The sequence below is a fragment of the Salmo salar genome, chromosome ssa18, assembly GCF_905237065.1.
Source record: "Salmo salar chromosome ssa18, Ssal_v3.1, whole genome shotgun sequence".
Lineage (NCBI taxonomy): Eukaryota > Metazoa > Chordata > Actinopteri > Salmoniformes > Salmonidae > Salmo > Salmo salar.
In genome coordinates, this window is record NC_059459.1 from 7,675,316 (window position 1) to 7,703,109 (window position 27,794).

Consider the following 27,794-nt stretch of genomic DNA (forward strand, 5'->3'; position numbering starts at 1 on the left):
TGCGTACCAAACATTAACTCAAGACATTTATTTTAAAACAGATTACATAAATGGTTAATCTTTGCATTTGTAAGATCCAAGTTCATTGTGTGATCGGTTGTATAATAATACAGTAGTACACTATCCACGAACAAGCGTGACAAACAAACACAATCCTTATTTGATCAATTTGTTGAAAACCCTTTACAATTCTAACGCAGGAAGTTAATACGAAATCATTTACACTACCACTGCGTCTGTTGTAGGGTTGGAGTCATTAGAATTCAATTCAGAAAGTGATTTGAATTTAACATTTTAAAAATTTAAAAACATTTGAAATGAATAGCTTCTCCATTTTAGTTTATTTAGAAGTAATTGAAAATAGATGCCTTTTTTTATTATGCTTATACAGTCCCATCCCTCAACTGTTCACCAAAAAATTGACAGGGTGCCGCTTTGTTATTGTTTGAATCCAAGATTTCCCTTCTAAATATGAATTTCAGGTTAGTTACTGAATTGACTGACTTGAGGATGATGTTCTATGTGGTTCTGTTCTACACACTCAAATCTTCCTGCATGATGTTCATATACAGTGCCTTCAGAAACTATTCACACCCATTGACTTTTCCCACATTTTGTTTTGCTACAGCCTGAGTTTAAAATTGATTCAATTTATATTTTGTGTCACTGGCCTAAACACAATACCACATAATGTCAAAGTAGGTTTTTAGGTAAATGAAAAGCTGAAATGTTTTGAGTCAATAAGTATTCAACCCCCTTGTTATGGCAAGCCTAAATAAGTTCAGGAGCAAGAATGTCCTTAACAAGTCACATAATAAGTTGCATGGACCCACTCTGTGTGCAATAATAGTGGTTAACATGATTTCTAAATGACTACCTCATCCCTGTACCCTACACATACCAATGATCTGTAAGGACCCTCAGTCAAGCAGTGAATTTCAAACACCGATTCAACCACAAAGACCAGGGAGGTTTTCCAATGCCTCTCAAAGAAGGGCACCTATTGGTAGATGGGTAAAAAAAAAGCAGACATTGAATATCCCTTTGAGCATGGTATTAAGAGACTTAGAGACTTACCCAGAAATACTCACAGCTGTAATTGCTGCCAAAGGTTCTTCTACAAAATATTGACTCAGGGGTGTGAATACTTATGTAAATTAGATATTTCTGTATTTCCTTTTCAATAAATGTTCAAACATTTCGAAAAACCTGTTTTCACTTTGTCACTATGGGGTATTGTATGTGATGGTTTAAAAAAAGATTTGATCCATTTTGAATTCAGGCTGTAACACAACATGTGGAATAAGTCAAGGGGTATGAATACTGTAAGTAACACTGCCTGATTAGTTCTTGACAGATATTTTAGAGGGCAGTCATTTGAAATGCTATAACAGCAGAGCTGTGTGTCATCGTGTTCTCCGGGGTATGCGAGGGGGAGAGGTGGTCCTCTGAGGTGGTCTCTGAGGGAGAGCTCGAGAGGGGTATGATACGTAACGCTCCTCCAGCAAACTCTCCGCAGCCCTAAAATGTATAACAGATAACCACATAGTTACACTTGGCATGACAAATGAAACAGAGATGAAACCCCCTAATTAGCATAATAATACAAAACACAACAATACGTCAGTTTAAACTACAGATATCCGTTTTTCTTCATTGGATGCGTCTCATTCCACCGCATCTGTCTACGTCGCCCTTCCTTATCTGCGGCGGAAGGTGACAGAGCTAGAGAGGTGTTTGTCAGACCATGAGACATCTCGAAAATGGGTCTTCTCACAAAATCGTCTGTAGCGTCCGAACGGTTTGGCTTACAAACTATTATGACCCCTCTATGGAAAGATGAGACTCTTACGAACACAATTACGTTTTGTCTTGGGACAAGCGTCTTGGGACTTGTCTGAACAGCTGATCTGCCAACTTCTGTCTGTAGCATCCGAACTAACTGTGGAAAGGTGATACACTCACAAACACTTACATGTCGATTGTTTTGCTCTAGGACTCCAACAGGCCTCACAACACTCGTCTGAAGGTACCAGTTGACAAATGAATGGAACTATATATGGTCACCGTTTAGCTATAGGGCCGACACTTCAGAACAAGCGTCTGTTGTTCAATGTAGTGAATGTTATTCAATGCGTTTGTATGGGCTAATAGCCAAATACACATTTTCATCAAATCATGTTTTACATATTTTTTGTTATCATTCAAATTCAAATAGCTAAATTATCCTTGGTATGACCTTCTTAAAACAATTCCATATATTCATGTGAGAATACTGTAAGTAACACTGCCTGATTAGTTCTTGACAGATATTTTAGAGGGCAGTCATTTAAAATGCTATAACAGCAGAGCTGTGTGTCATCGTGTTCTCCGGGGTATGCGAGGGGGAGAGGTGGTCTCCTCTCTTCACCTCCGGCTCACCCGACGAGTCCACCTACTCCGCTCCCTTCTCTGTCTGGATCTGGCGCACTTCGTCTTGCGCCCCCGAGGGAGTACGATGGAGCAGCGGCAGGGTGCCAGGGGTTTCTGTTACAGATCGATTTATACCTGGCTACCGTGAGGCCGACTCCCTCGGGGGAGGAGAGTATGAGCCTCCTCGTCTCCTGCCTGACGGGCCGAGCGTTGGAATAGGCCAACGCTGTATGGAATGGCCCAGACTCAGCGAGGGAGAACTACCCTGAGTTCACCCGTCGTTTCCGGGCCGTATTCGACCACCCCCCAGAAGGCCGAGTGGCGGGTGAGCGACTGTTTCATCTTAGGCAGGAGACGAGGAGTGCGCAAGACTTTGCTCTGGAGTTCCGGACCTTGGCTGCTGGGGCCGGGTGGACGACAGGGCCCTAATGGATCACTACCGGTGTAGCCTCCGGGAGGACGTCCGCAGGGAGCTAGCGTGTCGGGACACTACACTCTCCCTAGATGAACTGATCGACATGTCCATCCGACTGGACAATCTGCTGGCTGCCCGCGGGCGTTCAGAAAGGGTCCTGTCAGTTCCACCTCCTAGGCCTCCCGCGCCCATTCCCATGGAGCTAGGAGGGGCCGCGTCAAGGGGAACCGGAGGAGGGCGCTCCTCCTGCACCAATTGTGGTCGACGAGGACACACGACCGACCGGTGCTGGGGGGGTCCCTCTGGGAGTCGAGAGGGCAGGCAGAACACTCCTTGTTCACCCCAGGTGAGTCAGCATCAAACTCACCCAGAACCCTCTGTTGGTCACATGTTTGTTTTAATTTTTTTTCTTGATTTTTCTCCCTTCTCCCAGCATAAGGCACTAGTCGATTCAGGCGCAGCTGGGAACTTTATGGATCGCGGACTCACCCTTAAGCTGGGAGTTCCGCTGGTGCCGTTAGATTCCCCCTTCCCCGTGCACTCCTTAGATAGCCGGCCATTAGGGTCAGGGCTGGTCAAGGAGGCCATGGTGCCACTGGACATGGTAACGCAGGGGAATCATACGGAGCAAATTAGTTACTTCCTTATTGATTCACCTGCGTTTCCAGTGGTGCTGGGGGTGCCTTGGCTGGCCAGTCACAATCCCAGGATTTTGTGGAAACAGGGGGTTCTCCAGGGGAGAGGAGAGGAGTGTTCAGGTAGGTGTCTGGGAGTTTCCATCGGTGCCACGTCGATGGAGAGTCCAGACCAGGTTTCCACTGTGCGCATTCCCCCTGAGTATGCCGATTTGGCTTTCGCCTTCTGTAAGAAGAAGGCGACTAAATTACCACCTCATCGACAGGGGGATTGTGCGATAAACCTCCAGGTAAATGCTGCGCTTCCCAAGAGTCACGTGTACCCATTGTCCCAGGAGGAGACGTTGGCTATGGAGACATATGTCACGGAATCTCTGAGACAGGGGTACATACATTTCGCATCTCTGCATGTCTGTCAGACATATCAGTGTGGATGACGGATCACCACCTCAAGCTGAACCTCGGCAAGACGGAGCTGCTCTTCCTCCCGGGGAAGGACTGCCCGTTCCATGATCTCGCCATCACGGTTGACAACTCCCTTGTGTCCTCCTCCCAGAGTGCTAAGAACCTTGGCGTGATCCTGGACAACACCCTGTCGTTCTCCACTAACATCAAGGTGGTGACCCGATCCTGTAGGTTCATGCTCTACAACATTCGTACGACCCTGCCTCACACAGGAAGCGGCGCAGGTCCTAATCCAGGCACTTGTCATCTCCCGTCTGGATTACTGCAACTCGCTGTTGGCTGGGCTCCCTGCCTGTGCCATTAAACCCCTACAACTCATCCAGAACGCCGCAGCCCGTCTGGTGTTCAACCTTCCCAAGTTCTCTCACGTCACCCCGCTCCTCCGCTCTCTCCACTGGCTTCCAGTTGAAGCTCGCATCCGCTACAAGACCATGGTGATTGCCTACGGAGCTGTGAAGGGAACGGGCACCTCCATACCTTCAGGCTCTGATCAGGCCCTACACCCAAACAAGGACACTGCGTTCATCCACCTCTGGCCTGCTGGCCCCCCTACCTCTGAGGAAGCACAGTTCCCGCTCAGCCCAGTCAAAACTGTTCGCTGCTCTGGCACCCCAATGGTGGAACAAGCTCCCTCACGACGCCAGGACAGCGGAGTCAATCACCACCTTCCGGAGACACCTGAAACCCCACCTCTTTAAGGAATACCTAGGATAGGATAAAGTAATCCTTCTAACCCCCCTCCCCCTTAAAAGATTTAGATGCACTATTGTAAAGTGGTTGTTCCACTGGATATCATAAGGTGAATGCACCAATTTGTAAGTCGCTCTGGATAAGAGCGTCTGCTAAATGACTTAAATGTAAATGTAAATGTAAATGTACATTCGGCCCTCCATTTCACCCGTCTCCTCGAGTTTCTTTTTCGTGAAGAAAAAGGGGGGAGGTCTGCGTCCGTGCATTGATTATAGATGTCTCAATTCCATTACAGTGGGGTTCAGTTACCCACTACCTCTCATCGCTAGGGCAGTGGAATCATTTCATGGAGCGCGTTTTTTCACGAAACTGGATCTCAGGAGCGCGTATAATCTGGTGCGTATTCGGGAGGGAGATGAGTGGAAAACTGCGTTTAGTACCACATTGGGCCACTATGAGTACCTCGTCATGCCGTATGGGTTGAAGAATGCTCCAGCCGTCTTTCAATCCTTTGTGGATGAGATTCTCAGGGACCTGCATGTGTTTCTGGTGCGCAGGGTGCTTGGTAGACTGCTGGCGCATGACCTATACGTCAAGGCTGAGAAGTGTGAGTTCTCCAAATGAGCCGTCTCCTTCCTGGGTTATCGCATTTCCACCTCGGGGGTGGTGATGGAGTGTGACCGCGTTAATGCTGTGCGTAATTGGCCGACTCCAACCACGGTGAAAGCAGTGCAGCGGTTTTTGGGATTTGCCAATTACTACCGGAGGTTTATCTGGGGTTTTGGCCAGGTAGCGGCTCCCATTACCTCACTGCTGAAGGGGGGGGCCGGTGCGTTTATGGTGGTCGACAGAGGCAGACAGAGCTTTCAACCAGTTGAAGGCACTGTTCACTGATGCGCCTGTGTTGGCGCACCCGGACCCCTCCTTACCATTCATGGTGGAGGTGGACGCGTCCGAGGCTGGGGTGGGTGCCGTGCTATCACAGCGCTCGGGTACGCCACCGAAACTCCGCCCCTGCGCTTTCTTTTCTAGGAAGCTCAGTCCGGCGGAGCGCAACTATGATGTGGGGGACCTGGAGCTGTTGGCTGTGGTCAAGGCTCTGACCGCGTGGAGACACTGGCTTGAGGGGGCGAGACACCCTTTTCTCATCTGGACTGACCACCGGCACCTGGAGTATATCCGGGCAGCCAGGAGACTGAATCCGCGTCAGGCATGGTGGGCCATGTTCTTTACCCGATTTCAGTTCACTATTTCGTATAGACCAGGTTCCATGAACACCAAGGCTGATGTGCTGTCCCGTCTCTATGACACTGAGGATCGGCCCATCGATCCTACTCCCATCCTTCCAGCCTCTAAGCTGGTAGCACCAGTGGTATGGGAGGTGGACGCGGACATTGAGCGGGCGCTACAGGTTCGATGGGCTCATACACTACTCATACACTACCCTTGTCGGGTCATCCTGGGATGGCGAGGACAGTGCGAGGCCTTAGGGGGAAGTACTGGTGGCCCACCTTGGCTAAGGACGTGAGGTTTTATGTCTCTTCCTGTTCGGTATGCGCCCAGAGTAAGGCTCCTAGGCACTTTCCTAGAGGGAAGTTACAACCCCTCCCCGTTCCACAAAGGCCGTGGTCTCACCTGTCAGTGGACTTCCTTACCGATCTTCCCCCGTCTCAGGGGAATACCACGGTTCTGGTGGTTGTGGATCGGTTCTGCTGTCTCCTCCTGTTGCCCGGTCTCCCTACGGCCCTACAGACTGCGGAAGCTCTATTCACCCATGTCTTCCGGCACTACGGGGTGCCGGAGGACATCGTTTCTGATTGGGGTCCCCAGTTCACGTCCCGTGTATGGAGGGCGTTTATGGAGGGCCTGGGGGTCTCGGTCAGCTTGACCTCCGGTTATCACCCTGAGAGCAATGGGCAGGTGGAGAGAGTGAACCAGGAGGTGGGTAGGTTTCTGCAGTCGTACTGCCAGGACCGGCCAAGGGAGTGGTCCAGGTACATACCATGGGCCGAGCTGGCACAAAACTCACTCCGCCACTCATCCACTAACATGTCGCCATTTCAGTGTGTGTTAGGCTACCAGCCGGTCCTGGCACCATGTCATCAGAGTCAGACCGAGGCTCCTGCGGTGGAGGATTGGGTGCAGCGCTCCAAGGAGACCTGGATGGCTGTCCAGGAATCCCTTAAGCAAGCAGGTGGACGGCAGAAGAGGAGCGCTGACCGCCACCACAGTGAGGCCCCCGTATTCCAACCGGGGGACAGGGTCTGGCTCTCGACCCGAAACCTGCCCCTCCGCTTGCCCTGCCGGAAGCTGGGTCCGCAGCGTGAAGGGGCCTTCAAAGTCCTTAGGAGAATAAACGAGGTGTGTTACAGATTAAAACTCACTTCTTATTATCGTATTAACCCCTCGTTTCATGTGTCTCTCCTCAGGCCGGTGGTAGCTGGTCCCTTACAAGAAGGTGAGGTGCCGGAGGTCCCTCCACCCCCTCTGGACATCAAGGGGTCTCCGGCGTATACAGTACGTACCATTCTGGACTCAAGATGCCGGGTGAGGGGCCTGCAGTACCTCGTGGACTGGGATGGGTACGGCCCGGAGGAGAGGTGCTGGGTGCCTGTGGGGGACATACTGGATCCGTCACTGTTGAGGGATTTCCATCGCCTCCACCCGGATCGCCCTGCGCCTCGCCCTCCAGGTCGCCCCCGAGGTTGGTGTCGGCACGCTGCGGGAGCCACGCATCGGGGGGGGGGGTACTGTCACGACTCCTGCCGAGGGTGACTCCTCTTCCTGTTCGGGTGGCGCTTGGCGGTCGTCGTCACCGGCCTACTAGCTGCCACCGATCCCTTTTCCCTTTTCTGTTGGTTATGCCTTTATTTGTTGCACCTGTTTCAATTAGGTCATTAGCTGAGCTATTTAAGCCCGTCTCCCCACCTGTTCTGTGTGCGGGCTTGTTTCATTCATTTACACTGTGTGTTGTGTAGTGGATCGTGTTTTTTGGGACTTTGTATTTTGATACGCCCTGTTGTGTTGGGCGAATACTCTTTTGGTGGTGCGTAATAAAAAGCACTGTACTAAACGCTTCTGTTTCCTGCGCCCGACTCCACACCCACGACGTCCCAGCGTTACACAGTATTTCCAGTCATTTCAAAAGAGGGTCAACTTACAGTCAACTGAAAGTGCTGTTATTGTGAAGTGGAAACATCTAGGAGCAACAATGGCTCATCCGCAAAGTGGCAGGCCACACAAGCTCACAGAACGGGACGGCCGAATGCGGCAGTGTGTAGTGCGTACAAATTGTCTGTCCTCGGTTGCAACACTCACTACAGAGTTCCAAACTGCCTATGGAAGCAATGTCAGCGCAAGAACTGTTCGTCATCAGCTTCATGAAATGGGTGTCCATGGCCGAGCGGCCGCACACAAGCCTAAGATCACCATGCGCAATGCCAAGCTTCGGCTGGAGTGGTGTAAAGCTCGCCGCCATTGGACTCTGGAGCAGTGGAAACATGTTCTCTGGAGTGATTAATCACACTACACCATCTGGCAGTCGACGAATCTGGGTTTGGGGGATGCCAGGAGAACGTTACCTGCCCCAATGCATAGTGCCAACTGTAAAGTTTGGTGGAGGAGGAATAATGGTCTAGGGCTGTTTTTAATGTTTGGGGCTAGGCCCTTAGTTCCAGTGAAAGGAAGTCTTAACGCCACAGCATACAATGACATTCTAGACGATTCTGTGCTTACAACTTTGTGGCAACATTTTGGGGAAGGCCCTTTCCTGTTTCAGCAAGACAATGTCCCCGTGCACAAAGAGAGGTACATACAGAAATGGTTTGTCGAGATCGGTGTGGAAGAACTTGACTGGCCTGCACACAGCCCTAACCTCAAAACCATCAAACACCTTTGGGATGAATTGGAACGCAGACTGCGAGTCAGGCCTAATCGTCCAACATAAATGCCCGACCTCACTAGTGGTTGAATGGAAGCAAGTCCCATGAGAAATGTTCCAACATCTAGTGGAAAGCCCTCCCAGAAGAGTGGAGGCTGTTACAGCAGCAAAGCCGGGACCAACTCCATATTAATGCCCATGATTTTGGAATGAGATGTTCAACGAGAAGGTTTTCACATACTTTTGGTCATGTAGTGTAGCTGATTGTCTTTCTCACAGTTAGTCCAGTATGTTTCAGCTGCAGTGACTGGATATGCATATATTATTTTTACATTTCAAAATATAGCCTCAACTTTAGACTGTTTAATGTAATCATTAGGGTTGGGGTTGGTTTTGTGGTCGTCAATTTGTGATGCTTATCAACTCGGTTTACCCACGTGGTTTTATTTGTGATGCAAGTTGCACATAACTATGAACATAAATATATTCTGGGCAGTTTCATTACAATTAGGAAGAATAAATGGTAACACTGCTTTTGAATACCCTCTTCAAAATGCCTGTTTAACTCCTTATGAGCAGTGCATCATGTATTATAATGGACAACTTAGGTGCTAATAACTGCTTATAGACATCTATGACTACATTCATACTGCATTTTGACCAAGGCTCTATAACGCAAATGTTCATATGAATACAGTGAACATGAAACTAGACATTTAAAATTATTTATGAGTAGAATAATATAAGCGTTGTTATGTTAAACTCTTACTCAACATCTATCCCTCTCTCAACCATGTGACACGTTTTTATGTTAGCTCATGAAGAAAATGTTGAACTTGTATATAGGCTATCTTCACACTTCAGGTTTCCTCTGTGAACGCACAGTCAGTGGTGGGCCAATATTTCCTCTTTATCGCTTCTGTCATCAAACCTTTACCACTGTGTGTAGCCTACAGTGTAGAATACTCACTGATATGTTTCTTAAGTGTGCTTGCCTTTTCAATATGTCATATTCTGAAATGAAACTATTGGTTTGCACATTACTCTTTGTTGAGCTGTTATCTACAGCATTAATAAATCACATTGTAATATTGTAACATTGGTTGTTATACTGCAATATTAGACCCTCTGTGATCCTTAATTTTTATAATAATCATATTGCTGTAATACTATAAATTGCATGTTTAAGTTGCATTTTGTTGTTGATTTCTGTGAGGAGGAAGTCACCTTGCTATCTATGATGATGTCATATTACTGATTCAATGTTGCCTTTCTGGAATTCCATATTGCATTACATGTAACATAACATTCTGTAATCAAGTTACAGCTAGTTTCAGTGATCCTGACACAGGAACATATAAAAGGGCCTCTCTTATCCAGAGAGAGGGCTTACCTGTCTGGGAGTCGTGGTGGGATTCTGGGGGGAGGAGGTAGAGGTGCGGCCTCAGCGGGCCGTGTGGGTAAAGGGAGGAAGTCTGATGTATCCTTTCCATGGATCAAATCAATACACAGCATAAGTAATAATCAGGGAATCTACAAAAGCACTGATTGTAAATACATTGACAAGAGTACATAGTAAATAAGTACATTGTGCCTTCATAAGTATGCTTGTTTTTTTTCCGCAATATGTCAATCACAAATATACTGTATAACTGAAAGGTTTCTTTTGTGGTGAGTCGATTCCATCGGATTGAATATCTCTCCAGCAACAACGTGTATGAATACGAATAAGCTATTTAGCCTTGTTTACTGAACCGCGGGAACTGGGCCTTGAAAAGACTTTAAAGAACAGTTTGGTCTCACCTCAAAGTCGGGCTCAGTTCCGCTGCTGTAGCTAATCGTACTATTTGTGCTGAGTCTGTTACTGCCACTACCTGGGGAAAGTAAAAGTCAAAAATGTAAGCTCAGGAAAGGAAGAAACACTACAAGTAATTGTGAAACAGTTTCTTCAACAAGAACTTGTGGTGGGTTGCTACGAACAGCCAAGAGTGCACATTAATAGCTAGAGATGAAAGCCACTTAGAGAGAGGAGCTGAATAGAGCAACAATAATGGGGAGAGTAATGTGCTACAGGTTTTCATCTTTTAGACATAATGACCATACGGGATATGTAAATAATCAGAGTTGATCAGCAAAACAAACGGCCAATTGCGTTTCAGATTTCATCACTTCTCCAAACCAAAAGTATATTTCCAAAATCACTATCTTGGTACTAATACAGATTTTTGATAATAACAATAACATAAACAACATCAAAACGACAAAAAAAATACAGACTTAATAATTACATCAGTTGTCATTTTGTACTACCATTTAGGCTCATAGTGACATTCAAACGACAGAGATTGTACTCACTGGATGTGCTGGAGGTACTGCCAGTTTTCCAGGTGCCTCTCTGGCTTGACCGGGTCACAGGAGGGGGTTGGGCAATGACCCGAGGGGTGGGCTCGTACACAGAACACTCAACAGCCATGTTGGAGGCCCAGGGAAGGTTCCTCTGCAGTGGGGCGGTTATCTCCAGACCTCACAGGGTAGAGGCCAGATCAACAATAAGCATCACTCATCAACAATAAGCTAAATATCATACCTTCATAGATGTTACAAAGTACCAGTGGTGACCTGTCATTCAGGGCAGGTGGTTCTGAGCTCCAACTGTTTAGCTATAAAATAAAAAATAAAATAAAAAATAAAAAACATTGTTGTTGCCTGTTTTGCATGTTATTTTGGCATTAATACGTGTCACATATCAGTTTGCAAACATGGTCTCTTTTTTGCTTTCTTGAGTAAGGCAGCACCAAAATGCAGGTGTTTCAGCCTTGCTAAGTGCTTTCTGTAGTGGTGGGGAAGCTAGCGGAAAATATGGAGAGTAGGTGTTGGTAATGTTCTCTAGTTGCGCCCATGTCACTCATGGAGACACTACATCACTGCAAAACCTACGGGTAGAGCTCGAAATTTCCAGCCCCTTGGGTGCTGCCATAGAGTTACATTAGTGCCCATCCAAGAAGCCTAAAGGTCATTGGCTACAGATAAAATGACGTCAAATCATGCTATATCTACCGTAGCTTTGATTGGACTGATCATGTGTGATTGGGCTCCCGAGTGGCACAGCGGTTTAAGGCATGGCATCTCAGTGCTAGAGGTATCACTACAGACCCTGGTTTAATTCCAGGCTGTATGACAACCGGCCGTGATTGGGAGTCCCATAAGGCGGCGCACAATTGGTCCAGCGTCGTCCGGGTTAGGGTTTTGCCGGAGTAGGCCGTCATTGTAAATAAGAATTTGTTCTAAACTGACTTGCCTACTTAAATAAAGGTTAAATAAAAAATGTTTTATTCAACATCATATTTTCAAAATCTTAGCTAGCAAGCTAGCAGTCATCATCATGAATGAAGTTAACAATCTACTGGCAAATCCTTTTCAATCCTTGTCATATAAAGAGAAATTATACATAAAACATATCGTTGCTCATCGGGCCATTGGACATAAACATTACACAACAAGTTGGAAATCGCAAATTCAACAATGAGTGGTTTGGAAGGAATCAGTAGCTAACTGGAAGCTTTGCAAAGCAATCACTAGCATGCTATTCAGTGGAGTGGGTTTGTGGTACAAGTCTGCGTATAAAGGTATCTTTTCCAAGGTTAAAAAGATAAACATTCAACACCATGGGCAATAAAAGGTTAAATACATTGGCCATACTGTCAATCCAGCATGATTTCTGCCACGTTCTCAGACTTCAGTGAGTTCAAGACAGCTGGGAACTCGGGGAAAAAACACGCCCTGACTGGGAAAATACAATCATCCAACTCGGAATTCCAAGTCGGGTACTCGGGCCTCTTTCTAGAGTTCCGACCTGAAGATCATTGACATCATGATTCAACCTTGTTTTTTCAGAGTTCTCAGTTGTCTTGAAAATACCATAAATCCAGAGAATGCCAGACTTTAATGACAAAATTTGCACACAAGGACTGCCATGAAGGACCGTCCTGTTCAAGTGAGCACAGCACAACAAGGTGTCCAAAACTGTCTTGTATGGTGCTGCATAAATGATGTAATATGCCGGGGAGATATGCATACTATAGCTAAGAAAGTAATACTAAGTGTATGTTGTGTAGTAAGCTGTTAGTAGCCCATGTGCCCCACCCTAATAATTTGGTTCATTTCCCCCTCATAATTTAGCCTAATGGTCTGTGGTCATTAATATGGAGTTGGTCCCCCCTTTGCTGCTATAATAGCCTCCACTCTTCTGGGAAGGCTTTCCACTAGATATTGGAACATTGCTGCAGGGACTTGGTTCCGTTCAGCCACAAGAGCATTAGTGAGGTCCGGTACTGATGTTGGGCGATTACGCCTGGCTCGCAGTCGCCATTCCAATTCATCCCAAAGGTGTTCGATGGGGTTGAGGTCAGGGCTGTGTACAGGCCAGTCAAGTTCTTCCACACCGATCTCGACAAACCATTTCTGTATATACCTCGCTTTGTGCACAGGGACATTGTCATGCTGAAACAGGAACAGGCCTTCCCCAAACTGTTGCCACAAAGTTGGAAGCACAGAATCGTCTAGAATGTCAATGTATGCTGTAACATTATCAACCATGAAAAAACAACCCCAGACCATTATTCATCCTCCACCAAACTTGACAGTTGCCACTATGCATTCGGGCAGATAGCGTTCTCCTGGGATCCTCCAAAACCAGATTTGTCCGTTGGACTGCCAGATGGTGAAGCGTGATTCATCACTCCAGAGAACGCATTTCTATAATTCAATGTCGATGAGCTTTATACCACTCCAGCTGACGCTTGGCATTGCACATGGTGATCTTAGGCTTGTGTGCGGGTGCTCGGCCATGGAAACCCATTTCATGAAGCTCCTGACGAACAGTTCTTGTGCTGACGTTGCTTCCAGAGACAGTTTGGAACTCGGAAAGTGAGTGTTGCAACCGAGGACAAATTATTTTTATGCTCTACGCTCTTCAGCACTCGGCGGTCACGTTTTGTGAGATTGTGTGGCCTAGCACTTCTCGGTTGAGCCATTGTTGCTCCTAGATGTTTCTACTTCACAATAACAGCACTTACAGTTGACCGGGGAAGCTCTAGCAGGGCCGAAATTTGACGAATTTGACGAACTGAAAGTGTCATCCTATGACGGTGCCACGTTGAAAGTCACTTAGCTCTTCAGTAAGGCCATTATACTGCCAGTGTTTGTCTATGGAGATTGCATGGCTGTGTGCTCGATTTTATACACCTGTCAGCAACGTGTGTGGCTGAAATAGCCAAATTCAGTGTTTTACAGCAACTGCTAAGACATTATCATGTTTTGTATCAAATATGACCTTTGATGCTGTCTTGTGACCTACAGAATTGTAGGCATAGTCAAATATCAAAATAAACACTTTTCAGTAACTGACAAATGAAATGTAATTGCAATTGAAGTACAAACTATGCTCATCACATGTAGAGACAAAGTATAGCTAGTAGTCTCCAAATTTTCTTACTGATCTCCTTCCCAATCTTCTCCCTCTCTTTTTGGCGTCTGGTAATGCTGCCTCGTAATCTCTTCAAATTGTCCTGTAACAAAAAAGTTTTTCTTTACTCATGGAAGTAGTGTTTCAGGTTGTCATTGTACCCCCAGAGGCTAGGCTTGGGCCAGAGAAAGTATATGTTTATTGTGTTCTGCCAAGAGATTTGAGTATGAACTATAATCTACTACTGTACCTGTTGATTACGCAGAGACTGAGATCTCCTATCCTCATCAAACTGCCAGGCCTTGAATTCCTTGACAGCATCATCCACACTCAGGACCCCCACCTTCACCTTCTCCTGCAAAGCTATGAGCTGCCTCTGGCCTTGGGTCTTCACCTCAGCATAGGGGTCGTGGGATGAGGAGGTGGAGGCTCCATCTCTCACAGGCCTCACTGGAGGTTTTGGAGGCACATACATTGTTTACTAACTAGTGGAGAAGATGTGATTCAGGACAAATAAAATAATCTAATCTGCTTTTCAATTTGATACATACCAGTGGATGACTCTGTTTCTCTGAGGTCCGTCTGTGGATTTGATTCTTCTTTTGCTGAAAACACTGTGAATCAAAAATCATTGTTATTCACCTCAACCTAAAATACTTTACACTGGTTTGACAGCTCATGCACTAGCTAATATATTTAGAGAACACTTTAGCCATCTACCTCTTGAGATGTAGGTCTTGGACTCCTCAGGCTCGGAAAATGTTACAGGTCTCGGAATGGGGGCTGGTGGACGGTTGACAATTTCCGGGAGATAGCTTGCATTCTCGTCCACCGTGTCATAGATTTGATCAGAAACACACATGTTGTAAAGTTCTTCTTCCTCAAACCCCTCTGGTTCTTCCACCTGGTCTCCCACCTCTTCATTAGTTGTATGCTCCCCAACTTGGGGCACACCTGCATCAGGTTTACCTAAAAAGAAAAGCCACATCATTTGTAAAAAAGAGAAAGGCATTTTAGGATCTGAATATCTAGACTATAAACCATACTTAAGTCCACAAGTCCAATTACAGTACAGTACAATGCAGTATTTAGCAAATTTACCTTGAAAAAAATGTCTAAGTATGGCTTCCTCCGGGTTATGAGACTCTCCTAATGCCTTCTCCATGTCCTCATCTGAGGGAAATAAAATATTCAAAGATCTTCAACATCATCATCATCATTAACATCATCATCATCAAAGATAAATGGTACTTAATGTGATTAGTCATAATTAGTCATACATAGGTCTTCCATGGAGTCGTGGTTTAACCCGATCATGGTCTCATAGATGTCTTCTTGACACCCAGGGTTTAGGGAGTCGTTCATGATGTCTTGAGAGGAGTTGGACATGGACTCGTACACCTCCTCATCTTCTTCAGCCGTGTCAGCTTTCTCCTACAGAGTAGATATCGTGAACATAGTCTTCACTAAAGATATGTTTTTCAGAAAGCTACAACAACATTTACCAGTAGCTTTTCATTCCTTCTTGTGCAATTCATAGTATAAGCATAATGCAATTCCATTTGGTATAGGTGACAGTCAGCTGGCTGTGGCCATTGACATAATTGAGATCACACTTCAGAGATAAAAGAAAAATACATCACGGAATGAAAATACTAACAATGGACTTACCACAAAGTAATCTATGAACTGTCTCAGTTCAGAGAAGCCGCTCCTCTCTGCCAGTGTATTTGGGTAGTCTCCATTCTTATTCATCACGCTGTAGGCCTGTACGGCACCTGGACACTGGAGCAGGACTGTTGTCAGCTTCTTCAGCCCATACTTTGCGGCAAAATGAAGCAGAGTGGGAAGCTCCTCCTTTCGCTGATCTGAGTGACACAAAAAGTCTAATTAACCAATGTAATCTATCCCACTTTTTCTGAACATTCTTGAGGACTTGAAAACTATCAGGATATAAGTTGAACTTGCAAAAAAGTGAAATGTTTCCAATTCATCTAGTACACATCATTTATTGATCTTTTGGAACTTGGATCACATCCCTGCATGTCAACATACAGTATGTCAATGGGTGTGAACAACATTTTTGGACCTCCAGATAAGATTTTTGTACATGATTAGATGGATCGTTCCACACTCTTATAAAAAAACATTGTTCCATAGGGGCTATTCGGCTGTCCCCATAGGATAACCCTTTGACGAACCCTTTTTGGTTCCAGGTATAACCTTTTTGGTTCCAGGTAGAACGTTTTGGGGTTCCATTTTAGAACCCTCTGTGGAAGGGTTCTACATTGGAACCTGAAAGGGTTCTATCAAGAACCATAAAGGGTTCTACCTGTAACCAAAAATGGTTCGTCAAAGGGTTATCCTATGGGGAGAGTCGAAGAACCCTTTTAGGTACTAGATATAACTTAATTTTGCACTAATCGAGCGCCTTTTGGATAGTGTAATTTTGTCCCCAAAAAATGTCACTATCATAAAGAGCACATGTTCAACTTCATAATAACCATGTTTTCCCATCTCAAGAGGTAAAAAAATAAATAAAATGACTATAAAAGGTGACAATTAAAGTAACAGGGTTGACCGTAACAAGGTTGACCGTAACAGGGTTGACGACTTCATCTTAAATCAGCCATAAATCCCCCTGTGACCGGGGGAATGGAAGCTTGTTGTGTGCAATAAGGAGGGGCAATTGAATGCAAGCTTAACAAAACATTTGAACTTGTTAAAACATTCCTAGCCTAACTATCTATGGGTAACAGGGTTGACGTGTTATGCTCGAAATGCTTCGTTTTCGTCCACAAAACACCAGGAAACGATCAGAAAGAATACACTATTTCTTGACTTTTAGATGTTCAATGTTTCTTTAGAAACTTAAAAATGACTAGATTTACCATATTAAAACGAGAGTTCAGTTCAGTTAAAGGGTTCAGGAAGGTGACCAAGAACCCAATGGTCACAGAGCTCCAGAGTTCCTCTGTCGAGATGGGAAAACCTTCCCAAAGGACAATCATCTCTGCAGCACTCCACCAATCAGGCCTTTATGGTTGAGTGGCCAGACTGAAGCCACTCCTCAGTAAAAGGCAAATGACAGCCACTGGGAGTTTGCCATAAGACACCTAAAGGACTCTCAGACAACGAGAAACAAGATTCTCTAGTCTGATGAAACCAAGATTGAACTCTTTGGCCTGAATGCCAAGTGTCACGTCTGGAGGAAACAAGGCATTGCTCATCACCTGGTGAATACCATCCCTACGGTGAAGCATGGTTGTGGCACCATCATGCTGTGGGGATGTTTTTCAGCAGCAGGGAGTGGGAGACTAGTAAGGATCGAGGGAAAGATGAACGGAGCAAAGTGCAGAGAGATCCTTGATGAAAACCTGCTCCGAAGTGCTCAGGATCTCAGACTGGGGTGAATGTTCACCTTCCAACAGGACAATGACCCTAAGCACACAGCCAAGAGAACGCAGGAGTGGCTTCGGGACAAGTCTCTGAATGTCCTTGAGTGGCCCGGCCAGAGCCCGGACTTGAACCCGATCGAACATCTCTTGAGAGACCTGAAAATAGCTATGCAGCAACGCTCCCCATCCAACCTGACAGAGCTTGAGATGATCTGCAGAGACGAATGGGAGAAACTTTCCAAATACAGTTGTGCTTGTAGCATGACACCCAAGAAGACTTGAGGCTGTAATCGCTTCCAAAGGTGCTTAAACAAAGTACTGAGTGAAGGGTCTGAATTCTTATGTAAATATGACATTTATTTACTTATTTTTTTACCCCCTTTTTCTCCCCAATTTCGTGATATCCAATTGGTAGTTACAGTCTTGTCCCATCGCTGTAGAACTGTTGATGTGTAGACAAGCAAATGTATCATTCCATTATAATTTCTGTAAAACATGTTAACACTTACATGCAGCAATATTGTCTTCCTCTAGCTGTCTGATTCCAAACACATGAAGTCCACTTGCAGGGATCCTGCATTGTAATGAGTCTGTCAGCAAATTGTCAAGTGACTCTGTGGTATTGGATGTTAAATTGAATGCCTAGAAACACAGAAATGAATATCACACTATTAAAGAAAATATTATACGTCCAGCCTGAAGAATTTAATCAAATATTTTTGGGGCTTTCTTGAGGCTTTGGTCTGTGTGAGATCACACCTTCAATGTCATTGAACAATGTCTTAATAAAAATACATTTATATAGAGTTGATGAAAAGTGAATTTGTCAGTATTCAGTATTGTATTTTTAGGTAACACTTTATTTGGACAGTCCATCTGTAGATGCTTAACAGACTAATTGCAGTAACAGTTCAACTAACTCTCTACGAACCCTAACCCTACCCTAGCCCTAACCCTAACCTTAACCCTTATGTTAACCCTAAATTTAACCCTTACCTTAACCATAGCTCTAACCTTAACCCTTACCCTAATCCTTATTCTAAACCTAACCCTAACCGTAACCTTAGCAAGCAGTTGCTTATCAACAGATAGTTTATTGATAGTATGACCATCTGTAGACCATCTACAGATGGACTATCCAAATAAAGTGTGACCTATTTTTACTCTATACTGAGCTGACTCTCACCTGACACATAAAGTTCAGGGGAGCAGCTGCATGTTCAAGGTAACTGCTGATTTCTCCCATGGCTGTGTAGTATGTTACAGGCCTCAAACAGACTGGCGAGTCGTTGCTATACAGAGTGAGTGACACCTCTCCTGCTGGCATATCTGGGAAAGATAAATGTTATCTGAGTTAGTGTCCTGTATTTCTACTGTATGGCATATTGGCTTATCAAATCACTTCAAATTATTCACATTGGTGGAAAAAATGTCCACAATATGAATGTGAAAATGAAATAAAATAATAAGTAAAAGGGAAATAGAAGACTGAGGTAAGTGGTCTAAAAGTTCCTCTTTAGATTTGTGATCGAAGGCCTCTAAAGGTAGTTTACTTACCAGGTGCATTAATACTGATAGTGTATTCATTCTCCAAAATCCCTAGAACCCGTTTTGCAGTTGAATCTTCAGAGGCAAACACCACCTCCATTTTCAACTGATTGTTCAGTTTATTAGAAAAGATTATAAAAATAGTTGCATGGTCCTGTAAAACAGGTAAAAGAAAATGGCATTCTATGCTTAATAGTTGTTTCCTCAAAAAACTGCCATTGCGAATAAAGTTGTCCTGGGCTGATTACAATTTGAGGGTGATTTTAAAGTTGTGCCTTGATATTAATCAATGAATCATTTTTTAAGAAATGAACACAAAATAAATGAAGTAACCAAGAGGCATGGTTGTCCGACACTATCCACTCCACAAACTTGAATACTTATGACAGTATCATGTACCTGTTATGTAACATTCATCTTTCCTTATGTGGTGCTTTCCAGATGAAATATTTGAACATTGTTCAGTACCATTTCAGAGTTGTCTATATGTATGTTTAAGCAATTCTTACCCCGCATAAAACTTTGTTTGGTTGAACAGTGAGGCAGGTGGGATGTGTGGGGCTCATTGCCTGGTTTGAGTGGATCTCTGTTCTCACATCGTCATCGTCGTCCTGGACACACTCTGGTTCTGTCACTGACTCTTCCTCTGTCCCCTCAGCTTTGGGGTTCATAACCACTGTGATTTCATGCTCTGTTTTTGCTCCTGTTTTTTCTGTAGCTTCCGCCTCATGTTCAGCCTCTTCTGTATTACCTTTGAATACAAAGTCAAAATAAAAGCATATCATCACTTGTTCTCAGTTGAATATGGGTAAATGTGTGAATTGAATTAACAAGACTAAGTTCACAACTAGAGGGTATGTGATCCTTTGTGAGTATAATACACTAATGGTAAATGACTCTTGCACTTTAAACAAAGACACAAAATCTCATAAACATAAACTCATCAAGTTATGGTAGCTCTGAATGTTATGAGAATCTGGCTATATACTTTCACGTTGTACCCACGGTGAAGGTTTGCTGCTTCCCCAATCAAAAGCCCTGGATTAGCACTTAGGTTGGCGCTAAACTAAAGATATTTACATTTTAGTCATTTAGCAGACACTCTTATCCAGAGCGACTTACAGTAGTGAATGCATACATTTCATACATTTTTTAAATCTTTTTTTTTCGTACTGGCCCCCCGTGGGAATTGAACCCACAACCCTGGCGTTGCAAACACAATGCTCTACCAACTGAGCCACACGGGACAAAGAGCAGGGCTACCGCACACAGAGCTATTGTAGAAAACCCTGATGCTACGGCCGAAGGCAGGAATAAGCACAAGAAGGCCTGCTATGACCTCCGCAGAGTCATCAAATGAACAAAAGGACAATATAGGAATAAGGTGGAATCATATTACACAGGTTCTACCGCTCGCGGCATGTGGCAGGAGCTAAAGTCTATTACGGATTACAGAGGAAGACCCAACCGTGACCTGCAATCTCAATGTCTCTCCACACTACCCTCACCCACCTAGATAAGAGGAATACCTATGTGAGAATGCTGTTCATTGACTACAGCTCAGCGATCAACACCATTATCCCCTCCAAGCTCGTCACAAAGCTTAGGACTCTGGGTCTGAACACCTCCCTCTGCAACTGGACCCTGTACTTCCTGACGGGCCTACCCCAGGTGGTGAGAGTAGGCAACATCACCTCCACCACGCTGACCCTTAACACAGGGGCCCCACAGGGGTGTGTGTTTAGTCCCCTCCTGTACTCCCTGTTCACCCACGACTGTGTGACCACGCACAGCTCCAACACCATTATCAAGTTCAATGACGAAACCACGGTGGTAAGCCAGATCACCGGCGATGATGAGTCAGCATACAGGGAGGAGGTCAGTGATCTGACAGTGTGGTGCCGGAGCAACAACATCTCCCTCAACGTCAGCAAGACCAATGAGCTGATCGTGGACTACAGGAAACGGGGGGGGGGAGCACGACCCCATCCACATCGACGTGGCGGCAGTGCAGCATGTAGACAGCTTCAAGTTCCTCGGTTTCCAAATCACTAAAGACTTAAAATGTTCCAAATACACACACACAGTCGCAAAGAAGACACAACAGCACCTCTTGCCCCTCTGGAGGTTGAAAAAGTTTGGCATGGGCCCTCAAATCCTGTAATGGTTCTACAGCTGTACCATTGAGAGAATATTGACTGGCTGCGTCACTGCTTGGTATGGCAATAGCACCACCCTCAATCGCATGGTGCTACAGAGGGTTGTGCAGACAGCCCAATACATCACTGGGGCTGAGCTCCCTGCCATCCAGGACATCTATATCAGGCAGTGGGAAAAGAAGTCCCAGAAAATCTACAGACACCAATCACCAAAGCCATAGACTATTTTATTTTCTGCCACACGGCAAGAGGTATCCCCAAGTAATACGACTGATAAATAGCTAATAAAATAGCTACACGGACCGAGTTTACCTTGTGTCTTTATCAATCTTTTATTTCAGTATGCACACTCACAGAGCCCTACACACTCACACACACTGTCACTCCAACACAAACAAACTCTATAATTTGCTCACTTACAAATAATATGCACATACATTTATACTGACTCTACACACCCGCATACCCACTCACATACAAGCTGCTGCTACTCTGTGTCATGACTGTCCTGATCAGGTCAGGCTACAGGAGACCACAACCCTACAGATTATCTCTCTCCCCCAACAGAGGAGGAGAGATCTAGGGGTCTGAAGATGTGGGGGTTTTATGACCCCTCACGCCCATGATAAATCTTAGGCCACAGACAAATTTCTTTGTCCTCTCACTATGGAGAACTGGCCTCAGAACATTAAACATGCAATAAAGGGACTTTGGAACAATGGTTTCCGTCAGCCACAATGGTGGTCATGACGATAGATGAAATATGAAAATGTATGTAATATTTGTCTTGATATTAAAGGTTAATAGATGATGTTATTACGAAAACATTGTACCTTTAATAGTTTTCCCAGTATATGCCTGATGTTTATACATTGTACGTTGTGTGGAAAATGTCCAAATCAAAGAGAATGTTTTGGTAAAGATGAAATGTGAAGTTAGTTGTCTAAAATTGGATTTGAGTAAAATCTAGGCCTTGCCTCATAACTTCTTTGGGATAGGGGGCAGTATTTTCACGGCCGGATAAAAAACGTACCCGATTTAATCTGGTTACTACTCCTGCCCAGAAACTAGAATATGCATATAATTAGTAGATTTGGATAGAAAACACTATAAAGTTTCTAAAACTGTTTGAATGGTGTCTGTGAGTATAACAGAATTCATATGGCAGGCCAAAACCTGAGAAGATTCCATACAGGAAGTGCCCTGTCTGACAATTTGTTGTCCTTCTGTTGTATCTCTATCGACATTACAGCATCTGTGCTGTAACGTGACACTTTCTAAGGCTTCCATTGGCTCTCTAAAGCCGCCAGAAAGTGGAATGGGGTGTCTGCTGTCTCTGGACAAAGTACAACAGCAGAGTTTGTAAGTGGTCAGCCTAGGGACAGTGAGACTGAGATGTGCGTTCACGAGACTTCTCCATTTTTTTTCTTTCAGCCTTTGAATGAATACAACGTTGCCCGGTTGGAATATTATCGCTATTTTACGAGAAAAATAGCATAAAAATTGCTTTTAAACAGCGTTTCACATCCTTCTAAGTACGGTAATGGAATATTTTGAATTTTTTTGTCACGAAATGCGCTCGCGCGTTACCTTTCGGATAGTGACCTTACCGCACGAACAAAACAGAGATATTTGGATATAACTATGGATTATTTGGAACCAAAACAACATTTGTTGTTGAAGTAGAAGTCCTGGGAGTGCATTCTGACGAAGAACAGCAAAGTTAATCCAATTTTTCTAATAGTAATTCTGAGTTTAGTGAGCCCCAAACTTGGTGGGTGTCAAATTAGCTAGCCGTGATGGCCGAGCTATGTACTCAGAATATTGCAAAATGTGCTTTCGCCGAAAAGCTATTTTAAAATCGGACATAGCGATTGCATAAAGGAGTTCTGTATCTATAATTCTTAAAATAATTGTTATGTATTCTGTCAACGTTTATCGTGAGTAATTTAGTAAATTCACCTGAAGTTTTAGGTGGGTATGCTAGTTCTGAACATCACATGCTAATGTAAAAAGCTGGTTTTTGATATAAATATGAACTTGATTGAACAAAACATGCATGTATTGTATAACATAATGTCCTAGGAGTGTCATCTGATGAAGATCATCAAAGGTTAGTGCTGCATTTAGCTGTGGTTTGGGTTTATGTGACATTAATGCTTGCTTGGAAAATGGCTGTGTGATTATTTGTGTCTATGTACTCTCCTAACATAATCTAATGTTTTGCTTTCGCTGTAAAGCCTTTTGGAAATCGGACAACGTGGTTTGATTCAGGAGAAGTGTATCTATAAAATGGTGTAAAATAGTCCTATGTTTGAGAACTTTGAATTATGATATTTTGTGGTTTTAAATTTGGCGCTCTGATTTGTCACTGGCTGTTGAATAGTGTGGGACGATTTCATCCCACCTCCCCTAGAGAGGTTAACTTGGTACGCCCAGAGAATTGCCCTAAAGGCGGTTACGCCCACTTCTGATCCAAAGGTATAAGACAGGGGAGTGAAGAATGAACAGATCAGACTAAGTGACCCCAGGCTGCAGCCAAGGTCTAAAAGGTCAACGAACCCCAAAACGCAACACAAGGAACAAGCCAAAGAAATATTTTTCTACCCATGCTATGGATGAGTAGCCGTGTCTAAGCGAGTGAACTCAAGCCGGAACACCTGGCCTACACTCCCCTTCGAATCGTGGTATCTACGCTGTTTCATTCCTACGCCGTGAGCTCTGAGCTACTGAGCTGTCTGTCCTCAGACAACCCTATCAGAGCAAGGGCTAGGAATGGGACCACTAAGCCAAAAGGACACTGACATCGTGAGGACAACCAGAGAGTTGCGCCGGAGAAGTGTGTCATTGAGAAGCCTAAACGACCCACGCGGAGCTTCCCATCTGAGACCTCCAACACGCAATTACATCATTATATTCTGACCCATAAGAGCGGCAGTTCGGGGCAAGGCTAGGGTTAAAATAAGCATAGCTGACAAATGCACCCAAATGTATATTTCTCGTGTACTTTCTCTTTTTCTCTGTCTTTTAAATCCCCATTTTGGGTAACACGCGCCATAGTGTGTTGGCCCGTTATACTAAGTCCTAATCAATAGCCTAGACTGTGTTTTGTGTATGTGTATCTTTTATCATCATTTTAGCTTTCTAGTAAATAAATAATCAACTAAGATTGGTGTGGTACGAACTCATTGGTGGGACCCGGGTCTGTGCAGATTCCCGGATTATGCGACGTTCAGAATGAGACTGTAGAGGAAATTGATTCATTAGCGACTGTTGTAAAATCGATATTCTGATATTCTTTGAGTTAATTTGGGAAATAGAAACTCAATAAAACTAATTTTCCCATGGTGCCCCAGGTTGATGAGTTAATAACAGTCGTCACATTAACTAATATAATGTCACGACATCTGTTTATCTTATATCCTGTTGCCTATTCACCTTACTCCTCTACATATCAACCTCCATCACTCCAGTATCCCTGCACATGTAAAAATGGTATTGACACTGACTTTTTAAATATTTCCAGTATATAGTAGTGTAACGACCCTGGGTTTATAAGCGCGGAAATCGACTGCCGTTTGAGCATGCCGGACTTCGGGCTTGAAGGTCGAGGGTTCGAGACCTGCTCCCTGCCTGTTGTTTCATTACATTGGTGTCAAAAGTGGGATAATTAATAGTTAGTAGTTATAGTTAATTTACTTATCATATTCTTATTTATCGTGTGTTTTTTCTTCTTCTAGTAATAGACTGTTATTGATTATTGCATTGTTGGGTTTTGAGTTTGCAAGACAGGAATTTCACTGTACTTGTGCATGTGACATTAAAACTTGAAACTTGAAACAACGTTAGGCAGAAAAACAACATGGATATTATAAAGCGAACATACAGTCAGCGATGGATTCTAGAATGGTGGAGATGTAAAGAGCAGGTTCGTCTTCAGCATACAGTTTTCTCCAGCTCTGCCAGTTTTCAAACCATTCAGTGGGTATGTCATCCTCCGACATCCCACACAACAGCGCCACCACTCTGTGTGGAGGATGAAGGAGTCTCTGAAAAGTTCCCAGGACTTCAGGGTCATTTAGAATGTCCAGGATTGCCGTTGTCAGCAGCAGCACGATGCATTTACTATTATAGAAAATGTTCAATTCGCATCCATGTAGTTGTTCAACACGGTCAACTGCATACAATACGATAGACCTCTTGGGAAATTTGCGTGAAGACTTCAAGATTTTCTGCAGATATGTAGCCCATTCCTGAGCCTCGCAAGAATGGACAATCAACAGCTCACACGTGTAGTGGAATCCAGACATTGCTGGAAGACAGAAAATTATGGGATTTAATATCTTATCAATTAATTATCAAAAACAATTTAATTATTTATGTACAGTGGGGTCTGAAATTATTGACACCCTTGATAAAGATAAGCAAAAATGACTAAGATAAATATTTCAAATACTGAGCTTTATTGTATGCAATTTTTTTTTTTTAAATGTAATTATTTTATACTCATACAATTGCTCAGAGAAAGAGATTTTGTTTAACAAGTAATACATTTTTAGCACCAAGCCTTTTCTTAAAATGTAGGCGTTTGACGCCATTTCCTACTTCACAGTAGGGCCGTTATAGGGCCTTTTTTACTGACATTTTTTCAGAAATACCTTCTTGAACATGTGAACTTTCATATGCCTTAATTACAAATATGAATACAAATGTTCAATTATGAGCCTAGTTTAGCCAAGGAGAAAGCACCGAGCTATGTAGGGAGAAAGGCAGGATCCGTGATTGGCTGAGACAATGGAGGGTGATAATAGAGGGACTACTTTCTGGAGGACAATGCCATGCCGACTCATGTGTTTACATGTGAATTCTTAAAGAGGTGGAAAATGCTAGGGCTTAAGAGGGTGTGAACGTTGATGAATATGAGTAAACAAAGAAGATTTCTCCAGAAAGTGTGAAAGTCATTCATGGTCCTTTTTCTGCTACTTGTCCCCATAGTGGGATAACAAGTTTATCAAATTTCAAATAAGCATAATTTCCTCATGCAGTCCTCCCAACTGTGTATCATTTACCATTTTGAAGCTGTCTGTACTTTTATAAAATAAAAAATATAAAAAGCCAATCTTGAAAATTTGACATAAGCTCACCTTCCTGAATTCAGTCACAAATGTTTTATGAGTTGGAGAACACATTGGGAAGGAGCTTAGACCATTTCTCCGTACAGAATCCTTCCAGATCCTTGATATCCTTAGTTTTCGCCTATCTTTATCAAGGGTGTCAATAATTTAGGACAGTGTATAACTGTACTTAACACCTAAATTCATATATCAAATTATATTCATAGATATATTTTTTTCTCTCTTCAATTATTTGAGAAAAAGAAAAGTCAAGGTATTAATGCTGAGATTATGCTTAATGTTGCACAGAAACTGTACACGATACCAGGTGTCCACAACAGCCCGAGCTATGCGATTTCAAGGTTGCTGTGGTTAAAGAATGAATAGGCGTGCTGTTTGAGATGTCAGCACTGAGTACAGTCAATAAGTAGCTGAGCAAACACTGACCAGAGTCAACATTGGTCCGGGTAATTTGTTGTAACTCATTACTTTACTTAATCAAGCCAAGTTCACCCTTGTAAAACCTAATAGGAGGGCGATAATACAGTGTGTAGTACAGTATTCTCCAGTATACTACGAAATTCTAAAGTAAGCACTATATGATCAAGGAATATTACAGTGTATAGTGTAGGATTCTATGGTATATTACAGTTTTCTACAGAATTCTATAGAATTTTATAGTATGTACTATAGTATTCTGTAGTAAAATGTAGTATTTAAAAAAAAAAGTGGGTTAACCCCAATCCTAAATGTGCTTCAATCATACTGTACAGACATTGTTTTGCAAAGATATTGCTGAGATGACATGCAAAAACATGTCACCAATGCAGCTGCCAACTATAACTACAGGAAGAGTAAAACACTAACTTCCTTATTTCTAAACCAAATCTGTCAATGGTCTTACATTATATGTCAGTCAAACAAAAAAAAGCCATTGCAGTTTTAGGTAGATATCATATTGAAGTTTCTTAATGAAAACGTTCAATTATTTAAAGCCATGAGTGTGCAGTGAATGCTTATAGTATTGTTTTAGTTTGTAGAATTTGAAACATTTGTATTTTATTGTCAGGCTAACGTCAGACAAAAAATAAAGAAGTGTAAGACGTCAAACAGGACCACCGCTTACCTGATTCTGAGGGTGAGACAACTCCATCCATAATTGTGAAGTTTGAGAACAGTTGCATCAACTCACCCCCACAGCACAAAACATCTGCCCTTGTGAATGGCTCTTACTTTTTGGAGTCAAGCATTTCTTTCTACCCCACAGAATTTAGACTCTTCTCATGAACAGCTTTCACCAAATAACTCCCCTGCACTGTCATATTAATAGAAACAGTTTGTTTCCTGCTATTGGGTGACACTCTGTCACTTCCTAAAACAGATGTGACGTGTGAGACCTGCCCCTGCGATAAGTGTGAGGGAAATGCAGTTTATTGTATCACATTATCATTTGTGTCGACATAATCTAGTGCTTGTGACATGTTTTACATGAGTTCTCTCTTCTCACAAAGTTTGGTTTCTGACAACTAAAACTAAAACAAACCTCAAGTCAAACCAATAATGACAGAGCAAACATACCAAGACAACAAAGCAGTCATTGTATCTTCCACCCAC

At 43.7% G+C, this 27,794-nt stretch overlaps 1 protein-coding gene across 2 annotated transcripts; it reads right to left on the reverse strand.

The window, feature by feature from the left end:
• LOC106576817 (phosphoinositide 3-kinase adapter protein 1) lies at positions 1-27,525 on the reverse strand. Of its 2 annotated transcripts, XM_014154256.2 has the most exons (17): positions 27,307-27,525; positions 24,953-25,378; positions 19,417-19,658; positions 18,917-19,061; positions 18,546-18,688; positions 17,869-18,001; positions 15,633-15,829; positions 15,242-15,395; positions 15,063-15,134; positions 14,682-14,930; positions 14,513-14,575; positions 14,212-14,411; positions 13,992-14,064; positions 10,853-11,020; positions 10,301-10,371; positions 9,891-9,982; positions 1-1,521 (listed from the first exon to the last, which is right to left on the reverse strand). In XM_014154256.2, exons 1-17 carry the CDS (start codon positions 27,362-27,364, stop codon positions 1,407-1,409), a joined length of 2,601 nt encoding a protein of 866 aa, XP_014009731.1. In that variant the 5' UTR covers positions 27,365-27,525; the 3' UTR covers positions 1-1,406. The 2 variants fall into 2 exon arrangements, with proteins under 2 accessions (XP_014009731.1, XP_014009732.1); XM_014154257.2 differs by lacking the exon at positions 24,953-25,378 and having other exon boundaries at positions 27,307-27,507.
• Between the last annotated feature and the right edge of the window lie 269 nt (positions 27,526-27,794).

What these genes read in the sequence shown, in the direction of transcription:
- LOC106576817 (XM_014154256.2), bottom strand. Translation starts at nt 27,364, where the DNA reads ATGCAACTGTTCTCAAACTTCACAATTATGGATGGAGTTGTCTCACCC. An exon ending in CAAGACCTACATCTCAAGAG is followed by an intron (nt 14,576 to 14,681) that starts GTAGATGGCTAA and finishes TTTGATTCACAG; the next exon opens with TGTTTTCAGCAAAAGAAGAA. An exon ending in AGTCTCTGCGTAATCAACAG is followed by an intron (nt 14,065 to 14,211) that starts GTACAGTAGTAG and finishes TTTTTGTTACAG; the next exon opens with GACAATTTGAAGAGATTACG.